General features: G+C 39.2%; 2 protein-coding genes across 2 annotated transcripts; both read right to left on the bottom strand.

The window, feature by feature from the left end:
• Nucleotides 1-56: 56 nt before the first annotated feature.
• Nucleotides 57-11,129, bottom strand: xpo6 (exportin 6). The gene is made up of 24 exons (XM_030141062.1): nt 10,309-11,129; nt 9,290-9,380; nt 8,657-8,769; nt 8,237-8,434; nt 7,834-7,993; nt 7,593-7,670; nt 6,473-6,998; nt 5,617-5,743; nt 5,407-5,516; nt 5,160-5,268; nt 4,890-4,982; nt 4,491-4,560; nt 4,205-4,364; nt 3,954-4,046; nt 3,448-3,592; nt 3,197-3,343; nt 2,917-3,106; nt 2,612-2,767; nt 2,175-2,289; nt 1,923-2,094; nt 1,507-1,671; nt 1,307-1,405; nt 966-1,196; nt 57-693 (listed from the first exon to the last, which is right to left on the bottom strand). The coding sequence occupies exons 1-24, from the start codon at nt 10,309-10,311 to the stop codon at nt 592-594; spliced, it is 3,453 nt and encodes a 1,150-aa protein (XP_029996922.1). The 5' UTR covers nt 10,312-11,129; the 3' UTR covers nt 57-591.
• Nucleotides 11,130-12,350: 1,221 nt separating this feature from the next.
• Nucleotides 12,351-14,533, bottom strand: antkmt (adenine nucleotide translocase lysine methyltransferase). The gene is made up of 6 exons (XM_030141072.1): nt 14,481-14,533; nt 13,877-14,040; nt 13,683-13,787; nt 13,450-13,590; nt 13,092-13,142; nt 12,351-12,681 (listed from the first exon to the last, which is right to left on the bottom strand). Exons 2-6 carry the CDS (start codon nt 14,036-14,038, stop codon nt 12,487-12,489), a joined length of 654 nt encoding a protein of 217 aa, XP_029996932.1. The 5' UTR covers nt 14,039-14,040; nt 14,481-14,533; the 3' UTR covers nt 12,351-12,486.
• Nucleotides 14,534-14,580: the final 47 nt, after the last annotated feature.

Raw genomic sequence — 14,580 nt, 5'->3', positions numbered from 1 at the left:
CACAGTACTGTAAAAGTACTTCCAATAGTAGAATGCATAATAAAATACTCAATCCCTTAATTTTACTAGAAAAGCACTTTATTAATCAAGCAGGTTTTCTCTTTTCATAATGGAATGATATGAAAGATCTTAAGTTGAGAGTTCGTCTCCTTTGGAGATGAAAAAATTGAAGGCAAAATGAATAAAAGCAGACATTTTAAAAACTCAAAATGAGTCGAAAGTGCTCAGTCCCAGCCCAGCTTTGGTGCAGAGGCATGGGAAAGAAGGCCTGGCTCAGACTGCTCCAGGTCTGGGCGAAAGCCAACTGCAGACCAGGTTTACATTTCTTGCCAAATTATCATTGGCAACATATAAGGTGGGCGCTGCTTTAAAAAACAACAATAACGCACCAACCTTCTACAGTAGAAATCAAAGAGAATTATCAGCAGCATCCTACAACTCCAAATTCTCAAACAAAGTGTGTTTTGTCCGTTCCTATTACTCAATAGGAGGAGTAAAGCTGAATTTGGAGAAGGAGTGTCGGGCAAAGTGGTCAGCACAAGCAGTCCTTGAAGATCCTAGTAGGTGAGTGGAGTGGTTTCAGTCATTGTGCTATAGTTTGATGGTGCCAGTGGGCAGGCTACTGTTACACAGTCTGTAGTAGCGAAGGTCATTCACCAGCCGCTGCACGCTTTGAGTGAACGAAGGCAGATCCTTAAGGAAAAAAAAAAAAGAAAATTTGGAAAACCAATACAAGACACAGGATAAAAAACATAAACATGTTACTCCAAAGTTAAATTTCTACAGTGGGTTTCATTCCCATGTGCTTGTGAGATCTTGTCTTGCCTTGTCAGGTTATGCATGTGGCTTTATGTAAACTCTGTCTCCCTCTAATGGCTCAAACTTGTAAAGTTATTTCTGAAGTAATGCAGTAGTCGATTAGGTGTGAATAAATATACTGTGCTAATATTAACCATCACTCCCACCTGTTCAAGCTTGAAGTTGCGTGCGAGGACAGCCCGTTGGTTGGTGTCCACACCCTGGCAGCCATTGAGGAACTCTGGCATGAAGGCCGAGTAGAAGGCATCAAAATCAACCGAGGCCATGTTGTAGATAGCGACGGTGATTTCCTCCTGAAGAAGATCGTGACTTTTGTGCAGAAGAACCTGCAGCAGCACGTTGATAAAATGGAAGAGCATCGAGGTCCGGAAAAGCTTCTAAAATACAAAAAAGAGAAAATGACAAAAGATGATGAGCTGACTTTATTTTTTTGATAGGTTACAGAAAAGACTGAAATGACGTATCCATACTCCGGGTTTACACTTACTCTGTGATACAACTTGTGCTTGCTGTTGAGAGACTCCAAATAGGAAAGATTCTGCTTGAAGATGTGGATGTCAGGCTGCAGGAAAGACTGTCCAAAAGCCTGGCAAAGACATTCCAGAACAAGTCAGGAGACGAAGGGTGACTTTCTTTGCTATCTGTTTATTCAAAAGGAACAATGAATGTAGCCACATGTACACACACCTGCATGGCGGCCGTGAACTGGGCCTCATTTTCCATGACATCTTCAGCAGCTCCTCCTCTTTGGACACTTGTTAAGACTGAAGTTTTGAAGAAGTACCTCCAGTTTTGGTGAAGTATTTGGTAAAGTAACTCAAACATCTCTGCCTTGACATCAGGTGAGGACCGCTATAGAGAAAGACAAAAGAGAATCATGAGTGTTTGACAAAAAAAACCCCCAAAGTATTCTTCATAGCTATTATTTTGAGAGTTAATTTTACCCTTACTCATGATTTAACTATAGGCAAATATTACATTTTTCTCACCAAAAAGTTAGTAGAGTTGTCACATGCTAATCTTCAGAGACAGTAGTATAATAAATGCACATGCAAGTAAAGTGAAAAATGCTGAACTCAAGACGGGTAAGATCACCAACTGACCTCAGCTACAACTGGATAGACCTGCTCCATGCACAGAGAGAGGATACTGGGGAGGAAGGGCTTGAAAGCCTGACCGGGTTCTTGCACAACCACCTGCAGGATCTTCAGGAACTTCTGGACCACTCTGCACCCTGCACTGCCCTCTTGCAAAATACTGGCCGCCAGCTGTTCCCTGGAGTGAAACAAAATGAAGCGTTAAAAACTACCTAGGCAGGACGTAATTCTACCATTACTACTAAAAACTTTTCTAACCTGGTAAACATGCTGAGGAACGTGTGGATGATTTGTCCTGTGAAGGGAACGCCCATTTGGACTCGCAACGCCTGAAACAGCGTCAAGAAGAAGGCTAACATCTCATCCGTCACATCTGGGAAAGAAGAAATGGGTTAACAAAGACAGCCAGTCTTATTAAAATGTTCAGATATTAAAAGGACTTTTCAGTTCAGTTCAAGAGACTGGAATTTTTTTTTAATGAGACCAACATAACACATTTTTAAGCAAACTTGAAGATTCATGTTAGGGTGATCTGTGCCAGAAATAATGGCACAATGACTAAAAAAAAGGCAAGTGTTTCCTGATATGTTCGATATGATACCTGAAACATAATCTTGTAGCATGTTTGCACAACAACGTACTTTCAGGCCTCAAGCTTTGGATAGAAGACAAAAGTGTAGTAATGAGTAACTGACCTGGTTGCTGAATAAACACAGGGAAAAGGCTGAGAGACACTTGTACAGACTCCTGAAGACTCTGATAACAGATCTGACGGGATTTAGTGGATTCCCCAGAGATGCTGTCCACTATGTCTCTAAGCACAGGTAGCGTCTGCTGTATCACTGCTTTCACTGGAGGAGAAACAGAAGGAACAATTAGAGCAACAAAAAGGAAAAAAAGGCCAAACTTCAAAATCAATATTGATATAAGAACAACTGAAAAAAGCAAAATTGAAAATAGATCAAGATTAACAACTAAGAAAAATAGCAAAAATACTGACTGTTATTTAGATCAGGCTGCCGTGGAGTGACGTTGACCGTCCCTCTTAAAACCCGATATTCTCGAGTGAGGGCTGCCAGGAGGCTGGCATGGTTGCTGGAGCGTGACTGCCACTGCTGCTCACTCTCCGGTAAATTTGGCCACGGGAGCAGCAGCATGTTGGATAAAGCCCTACACACCAGCATGTGAGCCTGCAAGAGTAAGCACACCCATAAAGTGAATGAATCAGCTTTTAAGAAACTCATCACAATTTACAGGAATACGGTGTAATGGGGATTTACCTCCTGGGGCAGTCTACGGGTGTGGTTATTTGTAATGAGGTTGAAGATGTTTTGCACAGCAGGCAAAGTGACCAAGAAAACAGGCCGCACTGTAGAGGTTATGGAAACCATCAGATGGCACGCTGACAACAGCAACTTTTCAGGTACCTGGTGATAAAGAAAGAATTTGAGTACTCTTATTTTTGGAACTTACTTTAAACAAAATAATCTCAGACTAGCTCAATAAAAGACACTGATATGACTTAAGTGACCTTAGCAGTGATGAGTGGGCTGCTGGCATCTATTGCAGATGTGATGAGGTTGATGAACTGGCTCTGGTTTTGGCTGTGGACCTCACTGTAGAACTGTGCAAGCCAATGAGAATAGGCCTGCAAAGCAGCAAGGGCCTGTGCATGTCTGTAACAAAACACACAGAGGAGCATATTTATCAAACACACATAACCAGTTCTGCATCCAGTGTTACTATTGATGTGTTCAGTAAATCTGAAGGGCATCACCCCAAAAAAAGATTGTATATGGATGGAACAAAGGTTTGTCTTAATTTCTCAGAAAAATAATTAGGTGACTTCAATCTATAAAACATGACATTGGAGGTGGCATGTGTGTTTTCAGCCCGTTTGATTCATGTCTGAAATACACCCAAATTCACACAAACTGAGACAACACGGGAACTATTCAGTCTTTATAATACAACAGAAATTGCATAAAACTGTCTTTTATACACTGTGCAATATCCATTTAGACTGTGTTTACTTACACATCTATGAGGTCTGGTTTGAGCACAGAAGGCACAGCGGTCTCCAGGTCGTAAAGGCTGGTCTGTGAGCCGTAGCACGTAACTTCAACCAACCTTTGAAAACAATCACAAGGTTCATTATTTTCAGCTAAATGTGCAGACTATGGACTGACTAAATATAAGGAACTGACAGTTGTGTTAAAACACATATAACACAACAACGCTGACTCAAAGTGTATTTCTTTACGGATATAAAGTGGCGGAGGACTGACCTCTCCACCACTGCCAGAGCGTCACTGAAACGTGCAGCAAAAACCTCCCCGATAAAATGTTCAGCCAAGCGTCCGACAGCTTGAAGTAGGGAGCTCAGGTCCCTGAGAGAACAGTGTAGTCGACGGCAGTCATTCTCTGCAGTGATATTAAGCCTGCGACCTGGAGGAAAACACAGCAGGTCAGTCAAATGATTTGAATCCATTTATGAACCCAGTATCACTCTGTGTGACTACACAAAACAACAGAAAACAGAGAGTGAAGCAGGATATAAAATGAGTTACTTACTTGTGCCTGTGGTAACAATAAACTGCTGCAAACCCAAGTATACATCCAGGTTCTCTTGAAGAACAGGAAACTAAAGAGAAAATAAGAACAAAAGGTTGACAAATGAAGTTAATACATGTGCAAGTATGAACCCAAAGATAAAAAAAAAGAAAAAAACTCTAAACTTCAAATTTAGAGCAAATGTTATAATTTCAAGTTTAAAAGAAATCATAATAAAGAAAGAAAAGCCTTGGTGCAATAATTTGCTGTGAATTTACAGTGCGCATGTAATTTTCTCTGGAGTCCTTCGGCAGCAACTAAACAAATGTAGAATCCAGTGAACTGTTTTCAGGCAGGTCAGACACTTGAAAACCTTACAAAATGCTAATATATCCCAGTACTCAAATGATAATTTCTTACCAAAGTAGTGAATGCATGCGAGGGAAGCAGCTCCATCACCTTAGCAACCACCTCCAGACTCTGACGCAGGTACCTTTGCCACTCAGTCTGTTGCTATAGTAACCAAATAAAGAGGGACATTCAGATTGAAGTGAATGACATGCACTTTACACTGTGTGCATGTCTTTGAGGTGCTAAGACACTTAATAAGAGAAAGTATGAAGGTGAGATATACAGCAGACTAAGATTAAGTGAAAACGACCCAATGAAATGAATATAAAAAGTTCTTACATCATCATCCAAGGTCTCATCATCCAGCTCCTCTAACTGAGCCTGGTTGTATCTGAACTGTATCCGATTCAGTACTTCCCTCAAGAGAAGAACCAAGGCATCTTTGTACCTGGAAAACAATAAATAATGCAAGTTTTTAACAAGTACATTTTAAACAAACGGCTGCATTTACTAAATTTAAACTGAACTAAACAATTCATAGCATTTGTTTCCTAAATCAGTTTGAGGTCGTTTCCGTGTTACTCACCTATTTAGCACACTTTCTCTGTCAGCCAGCCTGCTTTTGATTTTGGTTGTTAGAAAATCCAAAAAGATACTCCATATATCCAAACAGGCAAAGTATCCGTCATGGGTTGGCTGGAAACCAAAGAGAAGCAAGTTTTGTAATCTGTCAGAATTTATAGAACATCGACAGAAATCAACAAAATGTGGTGAACGTCATCAGTGTTATCTTTACCTGGTTGAAAGTGTACTTAAAAAGCAGGGCAAGAAACTCTACAATGGGAAACTGAGGACTGGACTCAATCCGCCTCAAATGAACACTGACAAACAGGCGCAGAAAGTCTGTGAATTTTTCCAAGTAACTGCAAAGAGAAAGAGAAAAATAAACACAAGTCCCCTCTATACTCATACAGTCTGCAGTTATCAATCATAGTATTATTATATGGCTTTGTTGAACCCTCCATTTATTAGATACTTGACAGAGACATTTTATGGTTTGTTATTTCTGTAAAGCAGACTGTTATGAGTATCAGACCACTGCTGTTATACACGGTTCCAGCCATACATAATTAACTGAGGAAAAAACTATAATCAATGTTTGTTAAAAAGGATTGATTTTTTTTAAGTCAGCAACAGTATAATGAGTGGGTTATATATGATAAGATGGGCATTATTCAATTCTTCCTGGTTTATCCATAATCCGTAATTTAGACAAAGTGATAAGGCTTCATGTTGAGCTGTGCACAAACACTGACTGAAAAATCTCAGCTCATGTGGAAAATGAAAACTCAAGGCCCATCTGTCCTTACATAATCATTTAAAGGTGTTAAATTAAGATACGCTGACACAGCTGTACATTAAAATTCAGGATGACAGACATGTGACAGTACTGGAGAACAGAGCAGGATAGAGTGAGTGCAGAGACCAGCAGTGATGCAAACAAAGACTGTATTGAGGAACAGACTTCCACCTCAAGGCATCTTCTGACTGCAAATTAGGCTTGAGTGTAAGAAAAGTACATATGATCAGCAGCAGCAGGCGAAACGCTGAAATCACTTATTACCAGTGAACACAAAGGGCCTGAGCCATACCTCTCGTCAAGTTCTTGTAGGCGACTCTTGACTGTATGAGCATTATTCTCCCGTGTCAACCTCTGAAGAAGAAAGAAGGTCTGCTGGAACATGCGTAGCAGGTACTCCTCAAAATCCATTGGCACACAGTTCTTTGACACCAGTTCATTGACACAGGTCATGGCAAGTACACCAAGCCGGGCGCGATCCACCTTGCTCCCCTCACTCTGCTGTCCATTTCGTCCTCCTCCATTTGACGTAGGGGGAGCTGTGATTGGCTGTCCGTTAGAGGACGAGGAGTTGGTGGAGATGAAGGATCCCGTCTTGGCCTTTGTCCGCAGATCACAACCAAAACGTGCAAAATGGAAAATGGATGCCAACAGCGTAGGTGTGATGCTTGTGGATAGAGGGATCCAGCTGAACAGGTGAGCCAAACACTCCAAAACCAGACAACAGAGCTGATGACTCTCATTGTCCAATGCTGCCATGGGCTGGCAAAGCAGTTTTGAGTACTGGCTGCCCTGGAACAAATTCCCCAGCAATTCCACTGATAGAACAAACAAACAAAAGCAGAACATAATCAAAGAAAATGAAACCTGCTTCTCAAATGCTAAATCATGAGAGAGTAGGGCTGGGAGACAAAACAGGAACATGGCTCTGAACATTTACACAGAACAAATAAACGAGACACTGCAAAATGCTGCATGTGGGTAGATTTTCGATTTTGCAGGTAAATCTCAGAGGGTTATCTGACACACTGGTAACTAAAAGTACCAGAACAGTCATGAAATTAAAGTCTGTTCAGAGTCTCTATGGCATCTGGCTTCATTTACAGGCACTTTGCTTCTGATCTTCCTGCTAATATGTGTCAGAGATAAGAACGAGACTTCATGATGCATTGTAAAGTCTGGAATTTACACTGCAATGCATGGGCACCACCTTTGTGGTGCTTTCGGGTCTACTATGTAAATCCAGATACTATACTACTATCCTCTATACTAGAATGACCACAAGGGACAGTTTATTTCTTGTTTTCTTTTGTTAAAATACATAGATCTACATCTGAGAATTGGGAAAGACAAAGGAGACTCATGTTAATATTCTCTAGTTTGACTAAAAAACCCTCTCTCGCTTCACTCACCACTTTCTCCTGAGGTGGGTGATGGAGGGGGAGTTGAGGCTATGACACTGTGCTTGTCCCAATAAGTCTCCAGAATACCTGCAAATTAACAAGAGACATACAGTCAATTACTCATCTATATTCAAGGTTTGCCATTAAAAAAGGTGCGATACCGCTCAAGGAAACCATGGCCATCACACCAAGGCTGTACCACGGTCACCATTACATGCACATTCCACTAACTGTTAAAGGTCACTCTTACCTGTCAACAGTCCAAGCACTGTTGGTACTTGTTCTAACAGCAGTTTACGCAACTCATCTTTTCTGGCAACACTGAGGTCCTCTCGGGGACAAGCAAGTTCCTCTGATGTAGTTTTCAGCATCACTAACCCTAATGGAGCCAGAGCTGGCGACTGAATCAGCTGCAGTTCAAGGAAAAATAATAAAAAGAAGATAAAGGTTAGGAATTTTTACAAATAGCAGAAATAAGGACTGCTGCACATACTTCGATAAGAACCGCAAATGGCAAGTAAAAACATACTGTTATCTAAGAGGACTTAAGTAAAAAAAAAAAAAAAAGTGGAATTGAAAAGTGTGTGCAACAGCTACTGAATAACTTCCATTTATATTGTTGACTTACAGGAAATCACATCATCTGATCTTACCTGGAGGGTATTTGTAAAAAAGTCATGGTAGAACATTGGCCAGTCTTGCCGACCAATGTCCACAATGACTTTACAGAGTTTATTCCTGATGAAATAAGGGACAGATTTGTGCTGTGCAAGGAGGAGTTTAGGCAGACAACTGCGAATCTCCATCTTGTCTTGTGAAGCGACCCCAATCCACATCTTGTTCACCAGATTCTGAAAGTAAAAGTGACAACCAGTGGTTAGTGTGGTCTCATGACAATCATAATTATTAGGAAAAATGTATTTAAGCTCTCATGTATCTGTGTAATTAATAAGCTGGTAAAAATCAACAGTGGAATTTTGTCTGCATCTTATTTTCAAATCATGACAATGGCAAAATAGAAAAAAACATGTTAATGAACTCAAAAATATGCATCTTCCTTCAACATGACTTACTTCGAATACTGTGAGGCTGTACATCATTACATACTCATTCTGAGTATTGGAGAGAAAGAATAAGCAGTGGCGCCACGCTCCTGTCTGCTGCGCAAAATTATTCAGCAGCTCTTCTACAGAAAAAAGGAAGTAGGCATGATCACTGACGGTGCTGTACCTCATTTGCGGACAGTTTCAAAGCAATGCGTCACAACACAGGAAGTGTATTAAAAGCAATGTAAAGAATACTTTCAATAGAAAGGAAAGTATTTTGGGTCACATTACACTCTCTACAGTGACACTTTACACTCTGAAATGTACAGTGTTACACTATTCAAGATATTTGTGAACCCAGGGTTACATAAACAGCTTGTGGTAAGCGCCTGAAAGGAGGCAAACTTTTGAAATAAAATTTGAGAAAGAGAATGCACCATGTGCTGTATAAATGCCTTTTATTAAAGAATAGGAGGATGTCAATAAAGCAATGTACTTCACATTCAACAAAAACACCTTTAAATGTGCTATCAAACAGAAACAAGACCACCAAACATGGCTTTTTTTAACAATCCATCTGAATGGAAAACACAAATGTGACAATTACAGTAACTCCTTGTTTGTAATGTGTAAAGGTAGGTTAATCAAAGTCAGACTTACCAATTTCTCTCTTTCGTTCATTTGTTGTACAAGTATGAAAGAACTCTGTCATAAGGCTCTCGAGTGCACGCAGTGATGCTTCCTCTGAGGCCTAGAGGATGATAAAAAGGCTGAGTTATATACTAGTACTGCAAACTTATTGTCATTTGAGCATATAATTGCAGAATAATTGTATGTATTTTGATGATATCTCATGCATGTGCTGAACACTGTAACACGCAATATTGTAGCCTACTCTCAAGAGGAGACAGTACTTATAGTCTAAAGTATTATCTTGTTCAGGTGGGTCGTATAATACATTGGAAATGTAGTTTAACATGTTACCACCTGTGCAATAATGATAACACGCTTTATGACCATCTATACATACTTCAAACTTGTGTATATCATTGCATCACACATGACTGATGTGCAGGTATAGGAGAGTGTCATCTCATAGTTTGCACCTTATCAGTTCAACAATTTAGAATCTTAATATTATTCAGCACTGAATATTGCTTTGAAATACAGACTAAATCGTGTAATTAAAACAAATCCACCGTGTTCTATATCATTGTAATACCATGCCTTGACAGGTAGAGGAAGTTGGGCCTTGTCTGAAAAAAAAAAAAACGTAGATAGAAAATTGAGATTTTAAAGAGCAGCTCCTATGGCAGGCGGGACTGAATTCCTCAAATAAGCCACAACTTGCCGAGACGGAACACTCAAAGCAAATACTCTGTTTTGCAAAATGGGCGTCTTGTACTGTGAAATGGCTTAACGTTAACATCCCGTGGAATACCTGGCCTCCCACAAACCGTTATATGGCTTAACCGTCCGAAAAGGCCATTATGAACACATTTAAAACACATCAGCTATACTTAGAAAACTGTAAATAGCGTTATATTATTAACATGACTGTATATCTTCCTGTTTAAGTGCAGAAACCAAAACCTTCATGCAATACCTTAGCAGTTAGCCAATAAGAAACGCACTCATGGTGAATAAATATGGTTAAAGAAGCAAAACATCATTCTTACCATGTTTCAGCGGCTCAGGTGCTTTCTTCAGTTCACTCAGTCTCGGATTAATCACAGAAACAAGCCAGCGTTAGCTATTTGGCTACCCAGTTCAGTAGCTAACGTTAGCTAAGGTGTTGTTGGCTAACGTAACCACAGACAGGGTTCATCATGCTCTGCTCGGTTGCTTAGGTTGATAACCCGCACACAGTTATCTACAGCCGGCGACACCGAGTTAGATTAAAACGATCGAGTCAAACTGAGATTTTACCTCTTTCGAACACTACGCGTTTCCTACCACCGACACTAACTATATCCTTAACATTGAATCAGCCAAGTCGAATTGTTAGCTGCATTGTCGTATAATTCCGTTTACCCTCAAGTTAAATATAGAAATCTTGTTTTATGGAGCATTAATACTGGCTGCAGCGACGGTGAAATGTGCAGCGTTAATTAGCCTTTTAGCCCTGTGTCCTCAAACGATTCGAAGCCAAATTACCTAGTTAATTATTGCTGCAGCGGATGGCTAAATCGCTAGCGTTTCTAGAAGGATGAAGGCATATTTTTCGTTAGCTAGCTAGTTAACGCTAGCTGTCAGACGTAGACATGCTTCTTGGACTGCTGCTCACGACAAGTCGATTTTACCGTTTGTAGTTGTAATGCGAGTACATATGCACAGCTAACTTACACATCTGACAAAGGGCGTAATAACAGTATTTATTCCTATACGCGCTTCTTCCTGTTATTCCCCCTTTCAGTGCTTAGGGCGGCTCAAGTATATAACCTAGCTAACGCTAGCTTGTGGGTTTACAGGGTTTGCTTCGCAACTTCCTCTTTAGCTGCAAAAATCAGCCAACCCAAACGAGCATGTGTCAAGTCAGTCGCAATAATAAAAGCACCACCTCCGGTTGCACATTTCATACTATCCATTTTTTGGTAGCAATAATAATAATAATAATAATTATAAATACAATAATAATAATAATTTAAAATGCAAAAGTAAAACAACACAATTATAAAGATGAATCACTTACGCCACACAATATTCATTCGCACATTCTATCACTTACAATCAGAATCGAGAAAAAAAAAAAAAAAAACATGTATATAACACAAATATACAAGGAAAAAACACAACAAATCAGTATACCTAATACAAATAAAGGAAAAAAAAAAAAAATCAAACAGGATATTCCAGCCAAAATCAAACCCATTCATTTTATACAACAGGTAAGATAAATGAATGCATGTGTACACAATATACAAATATGCCAAGGGGTCCAAATATGTGTGATGTGTAAAAAAATAAATATTTAAACAGTTTCACATTCTGAAATTGCTGGCACATGCCACAAAACATTGTTTTAGATTTCAGCTCCACATCATCCATTGATAAAATGCTTGTGTAAGAAATACATAGATCTTAAAAGAGAAAACATTAAATTGTGAAGCATTCTCACTGAAACAGAAATATCTAGGTATAATTTTTAAAAGGTTCAATAGGCACTGTCCTAATATTAACAACAGCAATCCACCACTCTGTCACTGGAAGTGTCACAGTGAAGTTCAACACTTTACCCACGGTCTCTTTAGGTGTAGTAGTCCTGCAGTCAACTATAATGTCCCCAGTATTCCAAGTGAAAGACTTTTTTTTTTTTTTTTAATTAACGAGATAATTACACATAATGACATGTTATGGCTGTCAGTTGTAACATCCCTTCACCCAGGGCATGTCTAACAAGCAGTATGTCCAGAATACCCTCAGGATCATCAACTTCACCACAGAAGCTGACTATTTTCCTTTTGAAATGAGGTACTGCAGGCTCAAAACATGGACTAGCATCCTCTGGACAGTTTCTTTCTCATTTACACATATACTGATTCATAATTACACTGAGATATATATATATATATATATATATATATATATATATATATATATATATATATATATATATATATATATATATAAAACACATAAATACACTGACCATACTCACTCACATGCAACTTCCCTGTTGACTGAGATTTTTTATATTGTATGAACTTAGCCACTTTCCTTGTATATTGTCTAGTTTTATCTGTGCTTTTGCACATGATGCAGTAGTAAGAACAAAATAATTTTCCTTGTACTAGTATAAAGGCTGTTACAAAGTGTAATATTGTACTAGAAAGGACAAGAACATTTGGACATCACTATCACTCTTGACTTTTCTCTTTGTCATTGTTCCTCAAAATATGTTGTCTTTGCGCCTGTATGTTATATGCCCAGGCTCTGTCCACACCGTGTCCCTCAGTCCTGCAGGGTGTCCAGTCAGGGAAGGGGAAACGACCAGCAACAACTAAGGCGTCATCAGGAAGCTCATCTTGTAACTTCTTCTGCAGCAATGAAAGCTGGGAACACAAGAAAAATTATTGCAGTCTTATAAATCAAAATGTATATTTCTTACATTTGATTAAAACTGAAATGTCCATTTATAAAAGTATATGGGTGCATTTTGACCATTTAAAGAAATTGTTGAATAACTGTGTTATTATATGTCTGATTTTTACAGTTTAAAAATATGAAAAAGTGATGTTTGGCTTTCTGTGTACAGGCTAAAAATCAGATTTGGCCCAAATGGCTGCTGCACTTACTCTGTGGGATGTTTTAAGACCAACAGATTTCCCTTGATGCAGCAGTGTGATTTTTCTCTCCCAGCTTTAAAATGCTCACCATTCCTTTTTCTTTATTGATGCCTGTTTTACTTGACTCTACATTATATTCACATAATTTGCAGTGTAAAGCTGGGCATTTAACTTACCACACTGGGAGCCAAAAATACTGTGATGTTCTTGCATTCAGACAAGTCAACCTGTAACAATACAAAAAAGGATTATCAACAAGACAGTGACTTTTATTTTTAACAATTCTGCTTTAAATACCTAGACACAACAAACAAATTAAAAACAAAGGGGCAAGCTTTACAAAAATTTAGCTGAAATAAACTGTTTTTCTTATTTTGTTAAAGGAAGTCTGCTGTGCTTTACTTGTTAAAATCTTCTGAGCGCTCTGAGACTTGACAGTGGGGACACTTCCACTCAAGATATCACATTTTAGCCACAGCTACAGAACTGCTACTATTATTATAAATGCCACAAGACAAGCGATAAATGCCACACCTTCCAAAGATCTTCTCTCCTGTATGACACTTTTTCATTATGGCCTGCTCTCCATGCATAAAAGCGTGACATGTAAACAAGCCAGGGGTTCAGCTCATAACCAATAGCAGGAGTGAAACCCTGCTGATGTGCTTCTAAGACCTTAAAAGTGGAAAAGGATCACAATCAAAACCAAGTGATTACTTAGACAAGAAAGGTACTGAATATAAGAAAAGTATTTTTTTCATACTTACAATACGACCATCACCAGATCCTAAATCCACCAGACCTCCCTTTCGACCCTTCAGTAATGTCATTACATTACGTACTTGGGATTTACTGGCAGGAATGTATGGAACCTAGAGGACACATTATAAGAGCCCGGTGAGATGAAATGACCTTTCGTGCTTTTTTTTTTTTTTTTCCCCTGGTAAGTTGTATATCATACCTGTAGCCTTAGGGGGACCTTTCGAAAGCCAGGCTGAAGGATTCCCACCCACATAGCATACACAGCAAGGCCAGTGCCAGCAGCTAGTTGAGCAACTCCCCAAATTCCAAGGGGCCTGGACTTAAACTCAGCAAAAGCCTCATCAGGCGAATCATCTGCCATTTCTGAATAAAACGTAAGAAAATAAAGTGTCAGGTCAAATTAAATAAAGATGTTGGCTTTAAAAACAGTATCCTAAATCTCCTCACAAACGTATTTTTAGTTCTGCTCCGTTTACACGTTTGTTTTTGCTTATTATTCAAATGTATGAACGGACCAGATCTTTCACATTTTGTTGAAAAAGGTCTGTATAAGTGATGAAGACTTGTTTGAGTACCACAAAATCCTTAAATAGAACACAGCCAGTACATATTTCCCCTTAGACGTGCAGTAGATACATGTTACTACAGTAATTTAAGGGTCACATGCAATAATTTTGTTTTTAGTCACAAAAAGTCCTGGCTGAATAAAACCATCGACATATTCAGACCTAAATAGTGATCGTTTGGCCTAACGCGCGTGTGTGTAAGTTTTAAAGTGATTTATAAAAATTAATCGCATTGACCTGCTGAGTGGGGGGCGGACACATCTCCCTGTCGGACTGGTGCGTCTGCAAAATCTTCCGTGTGCCTACAGGACATTGGTTCCGGATTCGATTTTCGAGA

Source organism: Sphaeramia orbicularis, chromosome 8 (assembly GCF_902148855.1).
Source record: "Sphaeramia orbicularis chromosome 8, fSphaOr1.1, whole genome shotgun sequence".
Classification (NCBI taxonomy): Eukaryota; Metazoa; Chordata; class Actinopteri; order Kurtiformes; family Apogonidae; genus Sphaeramia; species Sphaeramia orbicularis.
This window is presented reverse-complemented; position numbering and strand designations above follow the sequence as displayed.

Excerpts from the sequence above, each read along its gene's own strand:
- xpo6 (XM_030141062.1), bottom strand. Across the intron at positions 3,344-3,447 it reads GCCCACTCATCACTGCTAAG|GTACCTGAAAAGTTGCTGTT; the intron begins GTCACTTAAGTC and ends CTTTATCACCAG. Across the intron at positions 1,406-1,506 it reads AGTTCACGGCCGCCATGCAG|GCTTTTGGACAGTCTTTCCT; the intron begins GTGTGTGTACAT and ends TGTCTTTGCCAG.
- antkmt (XM_030141072.1), bottom strand. The coding sequence starts at position 14,038 with ATGGCAGATGATTCGCCTGATGAGGCTTTTGCTGAGTTTAAGTCCAGG. Across the intron at positions 13,591-13,682 it reads GATCTGGTGATGGTCGTATT|GTCTTAGAAGCACATCAGCA; the intron begins GTAAGTATGAAA and ends TCCACTTTTAAG. Across the intron at positions 12,682-13,091 it reads TATTTTTGGCTCCCAGTGTG|CTTTCATTGCTGCAGAAGAA; the intron begins GTAAGTTAAATG and ends TTGTGTTCCCAG.